Consider the following 18,828-nt stretch of genomic DNA (forward strand, 5'->3'; position numbering starts at 1 on the left):
CAATTATTTATCAGGTTCTGTAGAATACTTGAAGGACCTTATATATTGTTGAGGATTTTTTTAACAGCAACAAGAAAGCCATTTATCAGTCGGCCACGATAAACAACTCCATATCCACCCTCACCAATAACATTTTCCTTGGAAAATCTGTTGTTTGCAACTTCAAGGTCCCTAAGCGTAAACCAATGACTCCAACCAAGGTGAGCAAACTCAGGAAGACCTGACAAAAGGGAAGAAACTGCCACTGGATGTGAATTATATATTGCTCCAGCACCTCCCTTTTCCCCTGACTTACATGCGACACCTTCTTTCTCCAAATTAGTAAAGGAATCATATTGACTACTATTATCAGCAGTCATGGCCTTTTCACAGCTAAGAAGCTTGTCTGAATCTTTATCACTAAACTTGTCTTCAAGGGTAAGGAAATCAATATCATGAGCAGCATAATTTTTGGCTGAATATTGGTCAACCTTAATCTCTTTAATTTCCTTTGATACTTGGGAATTTGGCTAATTTGAAGAGTAGTACTGCCTCTTTTTGATCTTTTACGTGATAGACAAAATGGCAGAACCAAAACAATAAACACAAGGAACAAGCCCACAAAGATGGCTATTAAAACCCACACCTTAAGGTGAAAGATGTGAGTTTTCTTTGACAGTTCAAAGTTAAGGTCGGATGCCATTTTAAACAAATGAAAGCACCTGCAGAAAGAAAACCGAGACATCATGAAGAGAGTTTGCAGTGGTAACTAACCCATATAAATCGTGATGGCATTCTTGCTCTAGTTATTACTCACTTTTAATTTAAAACGCTATTTACTTTAGCCGAATTTACATTGCCCTTCTATCTGCCAAGGTGTACATTGTCTTGCATCAGCAAGAAGAAAAAGAACAGTACTACATAAGAGAATTGGTTGAACAAAGGCAACCAATGAATCACAAAAAATAGTAGCTTGAACAATTTTCTGGAGCCACAAAGCTTTGACATAAAACAGAGCGAGAGATTGCCCAAAAAATATGATGTTAAAGATGGAGCCAATACCCATGATCCAAACACACAGGAGGACCGTATGCAGACTTTCAGAGACCAATCAAGAAAAGAAATGAACAGCAACTGAAGCAGCAAATAGCAAAATGGAAGGAAGAAGCAAGAATGAAGAAACGAAGAGAAGAATTGAAGGTTGACTTCCAGTGAAAACCTCGACCAATGCAGTAGTAATAAATGGAAGGAGAGGCCAAAAAAAAAAAATCACGTGCAAGGAGACCAAACTTTCCACCAATCACCTCTTACCACATCATTGGAAAGCCAATCACCTCTCGCCACATGGGCGGACGATGATTCCCAGGTGGCACCCGAGCCTCCACTCTTAGTATGTATGGTTGATGACAAAGTCCAATTGATCAAAGTCCAATCGAGTTGAATAAAGTAGAATAGAAGATTAGGATTTGATTTTTTTTTTTCATCAAGTTTTAAACAAGCTTCTACTAAGCTGAGCTTTAGCAACTGAATTGTTTGTCTATGTAAATTTTAAGCTTTCAGCTTACAAAAAGCTAATTTGCACCGGAAAAAGGTTAAACAAGCACTCAAACCTTATTCAAGTTTAATTATATTTTTTTCGCAAATGAACGCCTAATAACGTGTTGTTTAGTTGAAGAAATTGAAATAAATGTAAAGAACAAAAGAATTTGAAATAAAATTATGGAGAGCAACAACGTAAAAGGAAAAAGCAGTTTCAACAATTTGAAGGGGGGGGTGCAACTGCATATATGAGACCAATTAATTAAGACCAATTAATTAAGGATTAATATTTTATACACCGTCACCATTCGATACATGACAACTCATCTGAATTTAAATTTAAATTTCAAATTTTACTCATATACCATGCATCCAATCGTAATAGTGTATACACTATCAGTATACATAAGATTTACTCGTTAATAAAACTAAGAAATTTTACTAGTTGCAATGAAACATACTTATCGTTATACTATGTAAGAATCCGTTGTGATCAAAGGTTATGTTTGAATTTCAACCGCAAAGATAAAGATAGTTTGAAAAGGTAAAAATGTTTAAAGTGTAATTGAAAATTATCCAAAATCCTCTTCTAAAACTTATCCAAGATGATAAAACATTTTAAAGTATCAATTAGACCCCTCATCTCTCGAATCTATATATGTTTGTGAAAAATCCCTTAAGTAATGCTTCTGATTTCTCTCTCGACTTAAGTTCAATCTGAATTATCAAGTCAAGTTTATCCATCAATCACTTTGCGTCCAATCTAATCTAAAATAATTTTATTTTAGACTAACTATTTATATAATTTGGTGGGCATAATACGACTTAATCACATGTTTCTTACAGAGATAATAATGCCCGAAAATGATAGATAGATAAGAAACTTAAGTGGTTTTTTTCAAAGTTTTGTAGAAACTATTCAGATTTGGTGTTTTTTGCTAGGGACATTTCTTTATAATCTCATAAATAAGTTCAAATCTGCATAATTGTTAAAGATCTGAATTGAAACTATCTCGATTATAAAAAAATTGGTGCAAATAATATTTTCTAAATCTGAAATCATATAAAATGGTAACTAAAATCAGAAGAAATTCCTCATACGAATTCGAATTGCAAACTATAGGTAGAAACTGCTTAATGATATTTTTCAATGTTTACTTGTATGAGTATCCGATATAGCAATTCTACTTAATTGACTCGTTTGAACTATGAATAATAGTTGATTCAATTAAATCAAGAAACATTATTTATCATTGTACAGCATATAATTATGAGTAAATGAATTCATACAATGCAATCAAAATGGTGCTATAGTTAAAGCATTTAAACTCATCAAGTTCCACTGCAAATTCTTTTAGATAGTATAAAAAGTAAATTTTTTGTATTTGAAACTATATAAACAGTAGAATACAAGAACGAGATCATAACAGGGAAAGCAAATAGAGTGCAAATGACATTTTAGTACTATGTAGCATGATTAATTTTCTTTTTTAGTTTCAATGAAGTACAAAATTCTAAGTTAATAAATTTTACAATTATAAAATTCTCAATTAAAATAAACACAAGCTGAATTCCAAATCATATTACATGAAAAAATAACTACTTCAACCATACTATATCCATAATATACAATGCCATAATAATTCTGTTCAACCATAAAAAAATTTGTCAAGCATTAAACTATCAGCAGAATCACCAGGCCTCAACTCCATCCTTCTTGCTATGCTCATTGCAACACCCACACCCATATGCCTATTGCCTCAAACCCGCAAGTTTCAATCGCTTTCATCGATTTTTCATACCTTGGTTTCAACAGTACTGATTAGCGTTTTCAAGCAATCTGAGACCTTAGAAGAAGATGTCAAGGTTGGGGCTTCTTCATGGTAATTGTCGGATCATACCCTTTTTTTTTTCTTTTTTTTTTTCCACTTGAGAATTTGGATTCCTAGCTACTTGGTAGCAACAAGACATCGGGAATTCTGGAAATTCAAACTCTTTTCTTTTGAGAACTGTCAAAATATATCATGCTTCTACATGATTCAGTTTGAGTGATATATAGTATGTGATGGTATGTGTAGGTGGTGAATCACGACATATGAGAAAGTCTTTTTTTTTTGGTAAAATAAAGATGCATTAAAACAAAGTCAAAGTCTATAGAGTAATAGTTAAAGTAAAGTCATCCGTGTGTTGATGATACCTTTTTAAGTCTTGCAAAAGTAAGGGAAGGACAAAATCAGGATAGGATTAAAAAAAGGTGGAGTCTTCATTGATGCTTCTTCCTCAATTCGCTAGCATGTTTGCACATTTGTTTGCTTTGCGGTAGTTATGGTAAAAACATAACTGTTGGAATGTAGTCAACAGATCCCTGGAGTCAAGAACAATAGGAGAAAGTTCATGAAAAATAAGGTTATTTGATTTAAATAAAGAGATAATACCTTGGCCGAAGAGGAGAAGATGATAAAATTGTTTTTCTGATTATTTTAGAAAGTGACAACATTATCTCAAATTATAGACAGAATCTCTAGGATTTATTAAGAAAAATAATACAATTAGTCAGTTTTTGGAATTAGAAGTATCAAAAAGTAAACTATATGGAGTTCTTGAATAAACCACTCATCAGAAAAAAAAAAACTACATTCGAAGCAGACAAATCCAAAGAACCCACCTCAATTTAAAGGAAAAGCTACGTCTTCTACCAAATATTTAATAACTATAATAAAACCAAAGAGGTGAAACCGAAAAAGAAAAAAGGATATCGGCTTAACATAGGGGCATAAATATGATAATGATTGTTCAAATAATAATTAAGTTAATTAATTGTAATTAAAATCCAATTATGTAAACATCCAATTAATTCCTTAACGGATGAGAAAGGTTTTCAGGAAATTGGAAGGTTTGGAGGTTAGTATAATAAATGATTAAAAGGGCTTTTATATAATTCTATCAAAACACAAAACTTAATTCAGTTGTACTTGATACTGTACCAAACATTGTAACATACCAAACTTGCCATTAACCTTAAATGTCTGAAAGGTTATATAAGTAATTATAGTGAAATTAAAGTTGTAATGACTTGTACTCAATGTTTCAATTACACTTCAAACACTCTAACATTCCCAAAATAACCCCATACTTGCGGTTGAAATCTAAAAACCGTTTTTGTCTTAAACTCGTTCTTATATAGTATAAGAATATATATATATATATATATAGGGTTATTATTACTTCACCCCCCTTAACGTTTGGTGTAACTATCAATTTCTCTCTTAACGTTATCTTTTATTCACGTTACCCCCAAGACTAACAATCATATTTAACGGAGTTTGTTAATTAAAGTGAAAAGACATGTTTAATTCTTAAAATTATAATCATTTTACCCCTATAAAACTATAGTTTCATTATCAATTTACCCCCTAGAGTTATTTTTTAGGCAATTTATCCTACCATTAAACCAATTTAGCAAATTAAAAAACTTTGGAAGAAAATACCCTCCTCGTTGCATAATAAAAATAATAAAAAATTTAGAATGGCCTTTCTCCTTTTAGTATCAAGGAAAAAAATCAAAATATTAATTTCTTTCTTCTTGATAATCTTATTAATATAAAAAAAGAATAGAAAGATGGCCATAGGAGGAAGGGGAGGAGGAGAGGGAGAGAGCTCAATTCTTTTTTTAAAAATTACAAATAAGAAAGAATTAAATATTTTTATTATTTTAAAATTATTTCATTTTTCTATTTACTACCAAATTCCAATTCCAATCCTGACAACCTTAATGTAATACGATAATGTTAGACTTTTTTGTTATTTTCTTTCTTTGCAAAATCTAATTTTGTTTCTTCTTCTTTTCTATCTCTTTTTCTTTTCCCAATATTAATAAGTGTGAAAAAAGGAAATTTGAGAAAACCCTTTTATTTTTATGTTTTTCGATCTCTTAAAGTGAAAAAAGGGAAGAACAATCATTCCAACTTTTTTATGTTTAATTCTATATAAAAAGGGTAAATATATTTAAAATTTTTTGACCATACTAGTTAGATTAACGATGAAGTAAAATGCCTAGAAAATAATGTTAGAAACTAAAGTGATTGTATCACTATAATCTAAATAAATAAAGTGATAATAACAATGTAGTAATGCTATAAAATAAAAAGGTATTTTTGTGCAAAATTTCTTAACATGTTGAATTGAATTACTTATGGGGGTAAAGTGATTAAAAAATAACGTTAGGGGGTAAACTAATAGTAGTGATATAGTTTAAGGGGGTAAAGTGATAATAACCATATATATATATATATATATTGGAAGCTGGTTGGAGAAAAAATAACATACTTTTAGCCAAAAAGCACATTAGTTACAGAAAATCCACTTATGCTATTGGGGGATAAGTATGTAAACTTTTCACTTACGTGCACAAAAATCTATTAATCTAGGTTGTCATATTTAAAATTTTTTAGGGGCCAAAATTCGTCCTTTCAAACCCGAGGGATTAAAAAAAGAAAAAGGTATAATTTTATATACCAGATCATGTGCAATTTTCCCTAAACTTAATCTTCCACTAAAAGCAGTTAAACTCTTTTTCGAAAAAAAAAGAAAAAAGAAAAAGAGCAGTTAAACTAACTAACTTGCGTTATCTTACCTGTAGTGTTTGCTGGGATTGGACCTGGGATTCCCAAGCCTCAAACAACCGTGGCCACCAAGATCACCACAAAACTTGCCCCGCATTCCCGATTCCCAGGTTTTTGTCCCTTGGTTGAGGCTGTGAAGAAGCCAGGACAATTCAATTCAAGATGAGTTTGGCTTTGCCATGGCTGCAAATGGCACCACCATCACTTACTCTACAGACAAGACCAACAAAACTTGATACAAAATCAAGGCATTCCTTCAGCTGCTTCTGCTCTGCTGCTGTTTCTGAAGCTGGCTTACAACCATCTTCTGCAATACAATTTTCTTCCAATTCCTCCACCTACCGCCCTGCTGTCATTCTTCCAGTGAGTATACTTAATTTCCGTTCCTCTTCACACTCATATATGCTACAAAATTTGTTATATCCTGTTATATTCTGCAACTTACCAGTTACAGAAAATGGCCCACATGCCTAATTGCTTCAAACAGGTAGTCAATGCTGTATCATTCATCTATCTTTTTGGTGTACTGAACCTAAATGGTGATGTTAATTCACTTTCTTTGACATGTGATTCTCTTAATGATATTTTCTTTCTCGTTGCTTCTTTTGTCTGCTTTAATAAGCATTGGAAGAGTTGAAGTAACAAGACCCGAAAGAAACCGGCATTTGAACGGTTGTACGCCACTTGGTTTTGACAAAATGCATATTGGTTGCAGGGCTTAGGAAACAATACAAATGACTACGAGAAATTGGCTCTGATACTGGATGGTTATGGAGTGCCAACCGTGGTTGTGAAGGTTTCAAGAATCGATTGGCTGAGGAATGCTGCTGGTTTGCTTGATCCAAACTATTGGCGTGGCACCCTCCGTCCTCGGCCAGTTCTTGATTGGTAGCAAATATTAATTCCCCCTCTCTGGTCCCTTATTTTTTGCATCTTTACCGTTTGTACGAAGTTTTTTCCATGTTTGGTTAATATAATTAGCTTTCGGAGCAGGTATTTTAAGAAGCTGGATGAGGCTGTCAGCGAAGCAAATGAATTGGCTCAAGGTTTATTATCTTATTTTTGAGCTTTTATCTGATTTCTACTAATTCCCACTTTTCTAGAGTCATCTTTCAATGAGCTTCCAAAGGTTGTTGTCCTTCATGAATGGCACTCTGTTGTACATATAAGCTGTCTATTACTTGTAGATATGTTTGTAGATGCCTCTTAAGATTCAGAAGCTTTTAGTTGAATGCTTATTGAAGAAAAGTGCAATAGCCTCCTTGGGAGAGTATTCCTTGCACATGGACCGATAGAAGACAATTTTGATATCTGAAAGAAAATCTTATTTTGTTATTTCATTCAAGTCTTGGTATTGTGGGTTAATATAATTTTTACACTCTTCTCCATGAAATTCTTTATGAATTCCTCCACTAAATTATATGCACTGCTGTATATGTGCAGTGCTGTAATTTAATGACCACTAGTTAACACATGAACAGATCTTTTATCATCTGGATGGTTACGCCTATCAAGCCTGAAAATCCCATGCGCAATACTTTGCTGTGTTTTTAACAAAAATAATCTGGACTTTACAAGATATTGTGCTGAACTTCCTCTTACTTCATAATTTCCGCTTCCATTACTTTCTTCCTTTAAGGATTGTGTTTTGCAACAATTAACGAACATATTCTTCTATTTAACAGGACATGTTTCCATCCCATAATCAGGCAAATTTTGTTGTAGGTGGGGCTTTGTCTTTTATTGGACATTCAGCTGGAGGATGGTTAGCACGAGTTTACATGAAAGAGTTTGGGTTCTCAAATATTTCACTGTTACTGACTCTCGGAACACCACACCTGTATGTATACTTTGGTCACTGTATTTTAGTTAGTTAGCAGATATATGATTAATGAAATTGGATGTGAGACAAGATTGATAAAGCATAACCAACTGTTCTTTTCTTCTAGCCCACAGCCGAAGGGAGTGCCTGGAGTTATCGATCAAACAAGGGGCCTTTTGTATTATGTTGAAAAGAACTGTCCAAAAGCTGTTTATACTCCAGAACTGAAATATGTATGTATTGCAGGCAGGTAATCGGCTTAGCTTTTCGTCATTATGCTTATGCTTCTTCCAAATCCTGTGCATATGTTCATTCTTGCACCTTTTGGCAGATCCATCTCTAATTTAACACACTTAATTTTTCATTCCAGGGGTCTTATATATAGTTTTCAAATGGTATTGGTTTGGATCCTTGCTGAAATTAAGATTAGGTCCAGTATAATGTCATCTGAAGAGAATGGTCTTTGTACATTACACTATGAAAATGTGTAGCTTATTGTTTTTGACAGATAGTCCTTGCTATAAATGGGGTAGTTTTTCAAGAATGAAAGTTTTGCCTCGTATGGTATTTGGTTGTGTCTACATCAATCCAAATCCACAAAGTGCTTGTCATTTGTTTTTAACTGAATATCTTGTACCTTGAAAAGCTATCAAATGCTAGGAACAACCACTATTTTCAATAATGAGCCATGAGCTGAAATATGACACTTTTTTTTTACAAAAAACAGATCCAGCGAATGCATATGACATTGTTTGCTAGAACTGGCTAACATGCATCCTGCTATCACACAGGAAGAGCTGTCGAACTTGCAATGAAGTGGGTAGAGGATAGGTTTCAATCTCATAATGCACATTAGCAAGCCAGGCACGTTGATTTCTGTCTTTAATGATGGTACTACATACACATCCCACACATCCCGTACAGGGACTGAATGGCCAACCTTATGCAGTTGGCACTAAGGGTTCAAACAAAATTGTTATTTAGCATCTTTTACAGGGAAGCTCTTCAGTTTCTGAAGTGATTTTCTGTATGATACTCTATTTTGATATTTTGGCCACCTGCAAATTATTTATTATGCTTGGAAAAAGAAAGCAAAATCATAATGATGGATTAATTCCAAAAATGAGACCTTTTAGCTGGCAGGACAATTGTTTAAATAACATTTTTCAGAAACAGACACTTTCCCTGCCTCAAGACATTATTCCAAGGTTCCCTATGCTGTTGCCAAATTAAAAACATTCAGTATCTGTCTTTTGGTAGATCAAGTCTCCCTGAATGATATGATTACTTGATGCATGTAGCATGTAATAAAGGATATGAGCTCCTGGATTCTGAGTAGCAAGCCTCCAATTAAAGAAATGATGCTTGTTTAGGTGCTTTTTCTTATGGACTATCTGCATGCTGTAGCCTCCTTTGTCTGCGGTGGAGATTGCACCTTGTCAATGCAGTGATTTATTTCATCTCCTAACTTCTAGAAAGATTTGTGTCATGCTGTTTGTGGACTCGCTATCTCTCTCTCTCTCTCTCTCTCTGAGCTTGACATAAGTGTACGAAATTAAATTCTTGGATTTTGCTATTTGGACATCTGTAAAAGTAATGCTCATAATGAAAACAGCCAAAGTAATGACTTTTGTCAAGCTGCTCAAAGATTCATCCAGAGCAATATTTGCAAGATGAAACAGAGTAGTCAAACAGTTTGTGGATCGGTGAAGATTGTGTTAGTGAAATGTCGTCATGTATATTATGCAAATTAAGAAGCCCAAGCATTGAAAGGATGGAAACCTTTTTATTCCATATAAAAAGCTTTTTTCTAATCAAACCTTATATGAATCCTCCTAAATCTGGATGCTGAATGGGGCTGTTCAATTGACAGGTACATTGAAGGAGCTCGCTTCTTTGGCTCAAATGATGATAGTTCTGGAATGGCTGTAAGCATTGACCACGAAAATTCTGAGATTGCTGTTGTAAACACATCTAAACCACCAGCTGCCACATGGCGTGCTCGCTTTGTTGGTCAAGGCTACAAGCAGGTAAATATTTGGTAATGAAGCAGAGTAAAACAATAAAATGAATCTTGGAGGGTACTTTTTCTTTCATTCCTTTTTTCCCCTACGTTAATTTCCTTAACCTTTTTGATGAATTTTGAACTTAAAAGAGCGTCATGTCTCTCTCTCTCTCTCTCTCTCTCTCTCTCTCTAGGGTGTTTTTGCATTTGTGTGTGAACTTATTGGAGTAGCATCATCCCTTGGTTGAAATCGGTGATTAACAGTGAGTATGTTTCAGGTTTGTGGCCAGGCAGATTCATGGGGTGATGGAGTTGTGCCAGAACTCTCAGCACATCTGGAAGGAGCACTGAACATCAGCCTTGAAGGTGTGTACCACTCACCTGTTGGTTCTGATGATGAAAGCAGACCATGGTATGGCTCTCCTGGTGTTGTTAAACAATGGATACATTATCTCCTTCACTAATCAGATTCGACACAAACAATACCGGACGGAGAAGGAAAACATCATTGTTTTCTAGCACTCGAATTCTTAGCTATTTTTAGGTGCTTTGCTGGATTGGGATGGTAAATCACTCACTACATACTGGCTAGATTGACTAAACTTGTATCAATGATGTTGGTACATTGATTCACGAGATGTAAATTGGATAAGCAATCATTTCTTTGATCCCCCATTATCCAAGAGGGGTTGATTGTCAAATGGTAAATATCTACTTCCATAGTGAAGCAACAAATCCACAGTTTCTTTGTCTTGGCAAGCATGAATATCTAATTTTTCAATTTTGTAATATCTTGCAGTTGAAATTTTGCTTGCTATCTTAATGTTTACTCTTTATGTTCTTTTTTCACTTTTCCCCCCTTACTGCTAGGATACTTTTATCCCATTCTTATCTATTTAGCAGCATTTTCTTTTTTTTTAATGTTGGCCATGTCAAATCTTGTCTTCAGGTTAACCATCATCTTTCTGGATCACTATGTTGGACCGAGTTTCAATGTTTTAAATTCTGGGATTAAGAGAGTAATAAAATTTTACAAGTCAACAATCTGATGAAGCAAGAAACAACACAATTGATATAAGTCATATTACAATAATTTAACCGTCAGTTGCACATTTTTCTTTTCTTTTGAAGTCAATAACTGTACATCAAAAGTGTAGATGCCACAATCCAAAGTGTGGCAAATTATACAGTTCTTGATCATATGCATAATCAACAACACTAGTGCATGTTTTGCTTAATTTCCGGATTCGGTTGCTCTCTATGGATTTTCCGGATGCAAGGCTGAGGCGAACACCTGCTTCAAAGTCTTCTGCCAAGAACAATTGTTGGCGAATCTGAGGTTTGCAGCAAGGGATTCCAAAGAGAACCTCATCACTCCTGTCTTGGCTTTCCCCAGAAAACAATGTCTTGGCCTGTGAGGGAGTTCAAAACATACAAGAACAGTGAAGGAACTGAACGGATGAAACTAGAATTACTTAAAATTCTCAAAAAGCCTTTTGGAAATTGAAAGCATAAAGCCAGTTGGCTCAGTATATGCAACATGCATGGCCATCTGGAGTCGTTGATGTTTTAGGATAGACTGCAGAAAAGTCACTGGTGCATGCTTTATAATCTTGTTCACAAAGTGATTCTAGTCCACAGTAGCTAACTGATGCATATATCAACTTGATCTACGTGCTGACTAACATCTATCATGCTCCAAGATGAGCCAATGCAACCCCACCCCACCCCACCCCACCCCACCCCCACCCCACCAAATTAGTCATTGAAATTTTAAGGGATGGATTATGTTACTGTCAAGAGCAGTTCTTTACTAGCCATATAGCTCAAAAGTCTCAAACAGAAACATAGAAGTTGAAGATGCTGAGAAATAGTAGTAGTCTTGAAATTGCCATACTTACTATTCTGGTGGACCATTACTAAATCGATGTAGATGAATCCAATCATGGATTTATCATGATCATCGTCTTCAGCCTCCTCTTCTTCACCATGATGAACATTAGACTCCATATAGTTGCTCTCTATCATTATGGCCAACGCATCTATAACATTAGACTCCATACAGCTGGTGATGTGAAGGGCTGTCATCATTTTTTTTTTGGTTAGAAATCTTGAAGAATGGTAAGTTGGTAGGTGAGACTTTTATCATAAAATACTTACCAGATGATGGAAGGTGAAAATTTTGTTAAATCATATCCCTTTTACGAGATATTACCAACACAATTTTGGAAAAAGTAACTAATGCATATACATAGTAAATCTATGCATTTATCTTTTTGCTATAATTATAAGAATTGCTCCTTAAAATGGAGATACCACAGACAAACATATCGCTATTAGTAGTTCTAAACAATGTTTTAAAAGGCGAAAGCATTGGACAAGACGTTTTGTGTCCACACAGTCAGGACAAAACGCCTCACAAAATTATATTTTTAAATATTTTAAAAATATAAAATACAACATATATATATATATATATATATATATATGCATGTGTGTATGTATATATATATGTATGTATAAAATTTAAAATACCAAAAAAAGGATTAGATAAAATAAAAAATATATATAACATTATGTCTGCATAAGAAAAGTAAAACTTGTTTGTATAACTAAAAGTAAAACCTGCTTGTGTGACTAATGTTATGTCATGAGTGAAAATCCAACAAATCACAGTAAATTTTGATAATTATTTGCATAAAAGACTTGACGTCATCCCGCAAACTAATGATCATGGTTGCGAAAACTCTTTTCCAGGACACTAGCAAATGATATTTGTGAGTTTTGACTATCAAAGTGAGAGTCTTTCCCCTATTTCTTTAGAGTATCCTTAGTGTGATGTACAAAGTTTTGAAATTTCACCTCCTTTGTATCATTATATTCCAAACTAATATCCATGTTCACCAACTTAAATTTGTAGGCTAACATAAGAAAAGTTTTTCAGAAATTGCAAGTCCACCTTGAGGGTCTCAACTTCCTTAAACAAGTGAAGAGAAAATCTAGTTTAGATGTTCTTTTGGAGCTTAAAAAAGTTCTGAAATTTTGAAAGTATTTGTTTTTTTATGCCTCAAAGAAAAACCTCCCCCAAACGCCCAGGCGTTCGCCCCAAGAGTCAGAGCGAACGCCCCATGACACTAACGCCCCATTTGACCGCCCAGGGCGGTCAGGAATGCCTTGTCTCGGGGCTTGCCCCAGGATTCGCATCAAATACGCCTTTCAAAACACTGGTTCTAGATACATATGTTGTGAAGTGAATCTTAATTTTTAAGATAATTTTCCTTTCTTGGATTTCTATATTTCCAATATAAGTAATAACTAGAAATATATCATGCTTAAAATGTCGAAGTGCTTATCTTTGTAGTGCATGAAGGTTTTTTTTTTTTTTTTTTTGGTTGTGGGGCTGATCTAAATTTCTAAAAATATTTACCTTTCTGAATTTCTTATTCCCTAAATAAATAATAAACGTAAATATTTCATACTTAAAATGTCGAAAAGCAATAGTTATCTTTGTCAGCAATTTCATTTTATTTTTTAATTCGCTTGATCCATTGTCTTATCATGTTGTATGGTAATCATGAGGTAACAGCCTAACAGGTACTATAACGAGCAGCTTTAATCTTAAATAGTCTTAGAGAATGGGTTTAGGCTCAATACATACCATACAACATGGTAATGCCTTTAATTTTACCCGAAAAAAAAAAGGGACAATGCCTTTCTTATGTCATTTTCATTTTTTGCTAACAAGTTCCTCCCATAAAGTAATGAAGAACAACTCGACCCATATGACCAATCGAGGATCTCAAGGCAAAACAGTTATCTAACACTACAAGGGACCTTACGAAACCTTCACTCTGTGCCCGCATCAGATGCCCAAATAACCCCAATCAGCAGCTCTAGATCTAATATTACATCACGCTTAAACGTCCACATTTGAATTGTTCCAAGAGGATAGACAGGCAATCTCATCTCACCACCAGCTCCAGCCATTCTCATCCAAGGGATTAACACAGAAACAGATTACAGGGCCTTGAACAACCTAATGGGTGGTAGTGCTACAATAGCGATGTCCTGCAATGCAAATAGGTTTAAAATCAGCTATTTTTTGTCTATTGAATTCTACAGCCACTGATATCCATGAACAGCAATCGCATCATTGTCAAGAAAACAAATTTGTAAACATGGAGAACAATATTAAGAAGACAGTGAAGCACCGAGTTGTTCCGGGATAGAATACACAGGATCAGTAGCATAAAGATTCAAGTCACAAGTTTCATCCGAAATTTCAAACAACACATATCGTGCTATCCTAAAGGGGGCAGATCCACAAGCCACAAGTTAATAACTAAAAAGTAAAAACTGCACTGTCATCCCAATGGTTTAGCTAATCCATTTGCAGTTAGCCAGTCTTCACAAAATGTCCAGAGAGTATCCTTGCAATCTCCAGCATCCCAACTTTCTCTCTTCCTTCAAACAGTGTCTTGAGCTTGTCATCACAGTAAATCTCTCTCTTATTTGCAGGGTTCTGTAGACAATCACATTGATGTTGCCATTCAATAATCAGTGTCCATTTGAAAGTATCTAATTTGAATGCATGAGTGTCATGAACAATTATTTACAGTCCAATGTATCAACTACCGGCATAAATTTGGGGACATCCATGTCCAACTATATGTTTGTAAAGGTTATAAGGAGAAACACTATTAAAGCATCACAAAAGCAACCAGTATCAAAACTATACGAGGAAAGAAAAGGAAATTGAGTAACATTTCACAAAGAGGACAAGGTAACAAAGGCCCACAATTTGGGGAAAACAGCAGTCAAAAGGTAAGCTTGCATTTCACTTCTACTTCCTTCATCTCCAATAGATAGCATTCTACTTATAAACTTTCATATGTAAATAGATAACCTGACCAAGAAAAAGGGAATATCCAAAAAGCCAAACATCTCTATTCTTCTTGTTCATTTCATTCTTTAGGCCAGCAACAGTAGCTGAAGATTACCACACTCCCTCGTGTCAAAGACCTTTGGTTTTCATGCATAGAACAACAAAAAATCTCTCATTCCACGTGAGAGTACTTTAAGATTCTTAAAAAATGGAAGAACTTTGTAAAACAATGTATGTGATTTTCTAAAAATCTTACCCTGCCAAAAGGAAAAAAATATTTATAACATTAGATTTTAGTCAAAGACATTCAAAATTACACACATTAGAATTTCAGTACGTAGTATTTGTCCGATCATGTCCATATCTCATAACTATTCTTTAGCTATATGAGTCTACTCACTTGGCTGAGTCTAATTTTCAAAAGCCCCTACACTTTATTGAAACATGGAAGAATCTTTCATAAAGAAGTTTACTTCCGGTATCCACAAGTAGAAATTTCCTCTCTCAGTTTCTTCCCTAAATCTATTTCCAATTTTTCATCCCCCTGTCTAATGTTTCTTCAACTCTTCCTAAAATTGCATAAGTAATCCAGCACAGATTAATCAGACAATGCACCTCACAAATAACAACTCCATGTTCTTCTTCTAATCAGCATAGCTCCAAATAAACACGAGTACAGATTACTCCCATTGCACCACAAGATGCAGAACTGGCTCTTACATAATCTCAAGCTAACAAAACAACGCAGCATATCAGAAATATACCCTCAATCTGCAAAAATTAGGACCACCTAAGAGAGAAGCAAAAAACCACAGTATTGCAATAAAACCAACAAACTAGCAACTTAAAAGTAACAAAACAATCATAAAATAAGTCAATCAGGGGAAAAAAATCAATAATACTTCATTTTCACCATAACCCTAATCAACGAACAGTCATAATTTCCGCCACTGTCAACTACAAAAGTGAGTTAAAATTTAAATTCTCCAAAATTAAAGCTGGGAAAGACAGAGAGGAAAAAGGAAAAGAACCTGGAGATTGTTAAGTTTGATGTGCTCCCAGACTTTCTTGACTGCATCGGAGCGGGAGGATTCGGAGACGCCGAGGAAGTCATTGAGAGCAGAAGAGACAGGACTCAATTTAAAAACCCCAGAGTTGGGACTCGGAGGAGCCCGGGGTTGCTTCACCGGCTTCGTCTTCGGCTTCGCATTCGGCTTCGGTTTAGCCGCTGCAGTGGTTGACTTGGAGCGAGAAGCAGCAGCTTTGGTGGTTGCGCCAGTTGGTGGCTTCTTCTTAGCAGTCGCTGCAGCAGTTGCGGCGGAGGAGGAGGTCGACGACGACGACGACGAGTGTTTGGTGGCAGCCTTGGCTGCCTCGAGTAAAACCCTAGTGCCCCTAAACACCCTTGCAGTAGACATCACTGAAATTTGAAAGTTGCGGCGGACGACGACGACGACGACGACGAGGCGGGATTCGAGTTCGGACAGCTATTTCCCCGACACTAGACTGTTTGGGCTACAAAGGTGGGCTTTTTTAAAACTACAGAACTGGACCTCTTTTGGAATTTAATTTTTTGAGTCTTGATAGCCTATTGGACATAATCCTTTATGAAGAATCAGTCTGGGAATCTAGCACGCACAAGTTTTTTTTTTTTTTTTTTTTTTTTTCAAAAATTCTTTCTGATTTACTGAAAAATAGGGCTCATTTTTGGGAACTATTTTACATTCAAACTTGAAAGTCTCACAAAGGATGATTACTGGGAAAGATATAGAGATACTATTGGATTTTGAGGACAAAAATTGCTGCTTTTCATTCTTGAGATTGCTATTCGCACGTTATTGCCTTCAGAGTTAGATCAAGGTGGGTGATGTGTTGAAGAAAAGAAAATGAGATTTACCACTATGACCATGCTTATATCTTAAGGAAAAAATGTGATTTTCATCCCTAGTATTTAAGATGTGAATTGATTTGGTCCCAAATCCAATATTTAAGCAGAAACACATCCAGAGGGTTTGTTCTCAGTTAATTATTTTAGCTGATTATAGAATCTGATTTTGGATAATCAGTGTTTGTGATGTTTTTCGGTTGCTTTTGTATTCTGATTATAGATTTTTTTAATAGTCAAAAAAATTAAAATCTATAATCATTCAAATACTAGTTTTTTTTTATACTTACTTTTTCTATAATTAGATTTTGCAACATCTAAACCGAATGAAAACCAACAATTATTCTTTAATTTGGATAGAAGTTCACCAAAATGAATAAAGTGATAAAAATTGAAAATTGCAAAATTAATGGATGCCTCGAGCACGCCAAATAGAAAACCACTTCCAATCAGGCGCACCAAGAACAAAGGAAGGCTTACTGGTGCTCATAGATGACTACATTGCAGAAATTAAAAGCAAAATGTCACCTCAAAACAAGGATGACCTTCTTGATAACATTATATTATTTTTCCTCATATAGGTCCTACTTCGAATCTCGCCCTCTAATTCCAACCGCAATCTTTTCTCTCAACCAATTGTTGTGTTGTTTCGATTACCTCTGAGTGTTAATCTAACTTTGTTGTGTTATTTCCAGTAATTCCGATTGTTGAAAAAAAAAAGAATCTTTTCTCTCAACCAAGTTAGAACTAACAACAAGAACTGCATCACCTTTATGCCAATTAGCAACTCCTCCCTCTTGCTCATTTTTTCAGTCATTTCTTTTAGTTGGTTCATTCTACTCAATAGACCAGGCCTACTGATCTTTCACAAATTGGTTCATCATGCCAAGCCAAAAATTTGCACCTGCGATCCCTCTAAATCAACACCAAATTTTACGCAATTTTTTTTTCTCTAAAACGTACAAAAATTTTTAAATGGAAAAAGGCTAAACAAAATAACGAACAAATACCAAAATCTTACCAGTTATAGAGGATGCCTGAGGAAACTTCTTCTAGTATTGTCAACATGTTGTTAATTTTGCTCATACTCCACACTTGTAGAGAATTGTTCATATATTTTAATTTTGAGAAGGTTTGATGTAAAATGTAGGGTTTTATAGGAAAAAGGGGAAGGGAAAAGTGAAAACTCGATTGATTTTGATGAATTCCCAAGCTTGCTCCCTATGGGGTGCCCTTTTCGTTCAAATTGAGAGAATAGTCGTTGATTGAATCTAACTGGATGAAATTGAAAACTTAAGAGACTAGATGTCTTTTTGCCAAAATATGGCAGACTAGAGTGACTCGTCCCCAAAAAAACAAGGGATGAAAAGTGCATCTTCCCTATTCTGTACTTGTAGTTCAACTAGCACGGACATTATATATGTAAGAATAAGATTTCTGGTTAACATGTTTTTCCTTTTTGTAGAGTGCATAAATGCAACCATTTATGAGTAAATTATCCGAGTGGCAACTAATCTTTTTCAATAGTTAAAATTTGGCCACTCGATTATTAATAGTATATATTTACCTATTAAACTATTAAAAGTGTAAATGTTGAACCATTCCGTCTGATTCTACCGCCAACTCTGTTATATCTTAGTGTCTCCACGATTTACAAGACACATTGTTAATGGTTACTACTGACAGAGTTAATTGCAAAATCTGACGAAGTGATCCAAAATCTACACATTTAATAGTTTAGTGAGTAAAAATATATTATTAATAGTTGAATGGCCGAAACTCAACTAGTCAAAAAGTTTAATGGTTATCTGGATAATTTGCTCAACCATTTATCACAGGAATCGCCATTAAATTTTTGTTGGTTCAAAAGAAACTCTAGAAAGCAGAAGGCACCTTATGCGGTGTTTATATGGCTTATAGAGTTGAACATGGAATCACTGCGAACCTTTTTTATTATTGGTAGCACTCGGACTTGAAAAGAAACAAAATGCGAATACTATCACATAATTACTATCACCTGTTTATTGTCTCCATCAACTGAATTGACCCGGAAATTTAGAAGTGTCATTAATTAATGAGATACGACATAAT

The 18,828-nt window shown here is 34.7% G+C and overlaps 3 protein-coding genes across 4 annotated transcripts; 1 reads left to right on the forward strand and 2 right to left on the reverse strand.

Annotated features, from left to right (window-relative positions):
* Positions 1–38: 38 nt before the first annotated feature.
* Positions 39–6,237, reverse strand: LOC113724116 (probable receptor-like protein kinase At5g18500). The gene is made up of 3 exons (XM_027247057.1): positions 6,152–6,237; positions 626–701; positions 39–509 (listed from the first exon to the last, which is right to left on the reverse strand). Exons 1-3 carry the CDS (start codon positions 6,235–6,237, stop codon positions 39–41), a joined length of 633 nt encoding a protein of 210 aa, XP_027102858.1.
* Positions 6,169–10,784, forward strand: LOC113726994 (uncharacterized). Its single transcript, XM_027250940.2, has 7 exons — positions 6,169–6,503; positions 6,856–7,028; positions 7,134–7,186; positions 7,866–7,980; positions 8,090–8,212; positions 9,836–9,992; positions 10,246–10,784. Exons 1-7 carry the CDS (start codon positions 6,303–6,305, stop codon positions 10,429–10,431), a joined length of 1,008 nt encoding a protein of 335 aa, XP_027106741.1. The 5' UTR covers positions 6,169–6,302; the 3' UTR covers positions 10,432–10,784.
* Positions 10,785–13,562: 2,778 nt separating this feature from the next.
* Positions 13,563–16,423, reverse strand: LOC113726993 (uncharacterized). Of its 2 annotated transcripts, none has more exons than XM_027250938.2 (2): positions 15,884–16,423; positions 13,563–14,035 (listed from the first exon to the last, which is right to left on the reverse strand). In XM_027250938.2, exons 1-2 carry the CDS (start codon positions 16,268–16,270, stop codon positions 13,985–13,987), a joined length of 438 nt encoding a protein of 145 aa, XP_027106739.1. In that variant the 5' UTR covers positions 16,271–16,423; the 3' UTR covers positions 13,563–13,984. The 2 variants fall into 2 exon arrangements, with proteins under 2 accessions (XP_027106739.1, XP_027106738.1); XM_027250937.2 differs by lacking the exon at positions 13,563–14,035 and adding an exon at positions 14,137–14,489 and having other exon boundaries at positions 15,884–16,416.
* Positions 16,424–18,828: the final 2,405 nt, after the last annotated feature.

This window comes from Coffea arabica, chromosome 2c (genome assembly GCF_036785885.1).
Source record: "Coffea arabica cultivar ET-39 chromosome 2c, Coffea Arabica ET-39 HiFi, whole genome shotgun sequence".
Lineage (NCBI taxonomy): Eukaryota > Viridiplantae > Streptophyta > Magnoliopsida > Gentianales > Rubiaceae > Coffea > Coffea arabica.

Coding starts and splice junctions, on each gene's coding strand:
- LOC113724116 (XM_027247057.1), bottom strand. CDS start 6,237: ATGCGGGGCAAGTTTTGTGGTGATCTTGGTGGCCACGGTTGTTTGAGG. Junction 702..6,151: donor AATCCCAGCAAACACTACAG/GTAAGATAACGC, acceptor TTCTTTCTGCAG/GTGCTTTCATTTGTTTAAAA. Junction 510..625: donor CTCACATCTTTCACCTTAAG/GTGTGGGTTTTA, acceptor TCTTCAAATTAG/CCAAATTCCCAAGTATCAAA.
- LOC113726994 (XM_027250940.2), top strand. CDS start 6,303: ATGAGTTTGGCTTTGCCATGGCTGCAAATGGCACCACCATCACTTACT. Junction 6,504..6,855: donor GCCCTGCTGTCATTCTTCCA/GTGAGTATACTT, acceptor TATTGGTTGCAG/GGCTTAGGAAACAATACAAA. Junction 7,029..7,133: donor CCTCGGCCAGTTCTTGATTG/GTAGCAAATATT, acceptor CTTTCGGAGCAG/GTATTTTAAGAAGCTGGATG.
- LOC113726993 (XM_027250937.2), bottom strand. CDS start 16,270: ATGTCTACTGCAAGGGTGTTTAGGGGCACTAGGGTTTTACTCGAGGCA. Junction 14,490..15,883: donor TCAAACTTAACAATCTCCAG/GTTCTTTTCCTT, acceptor GATTGTCTACAG/AACCCTGCAAATAAGAGAGA.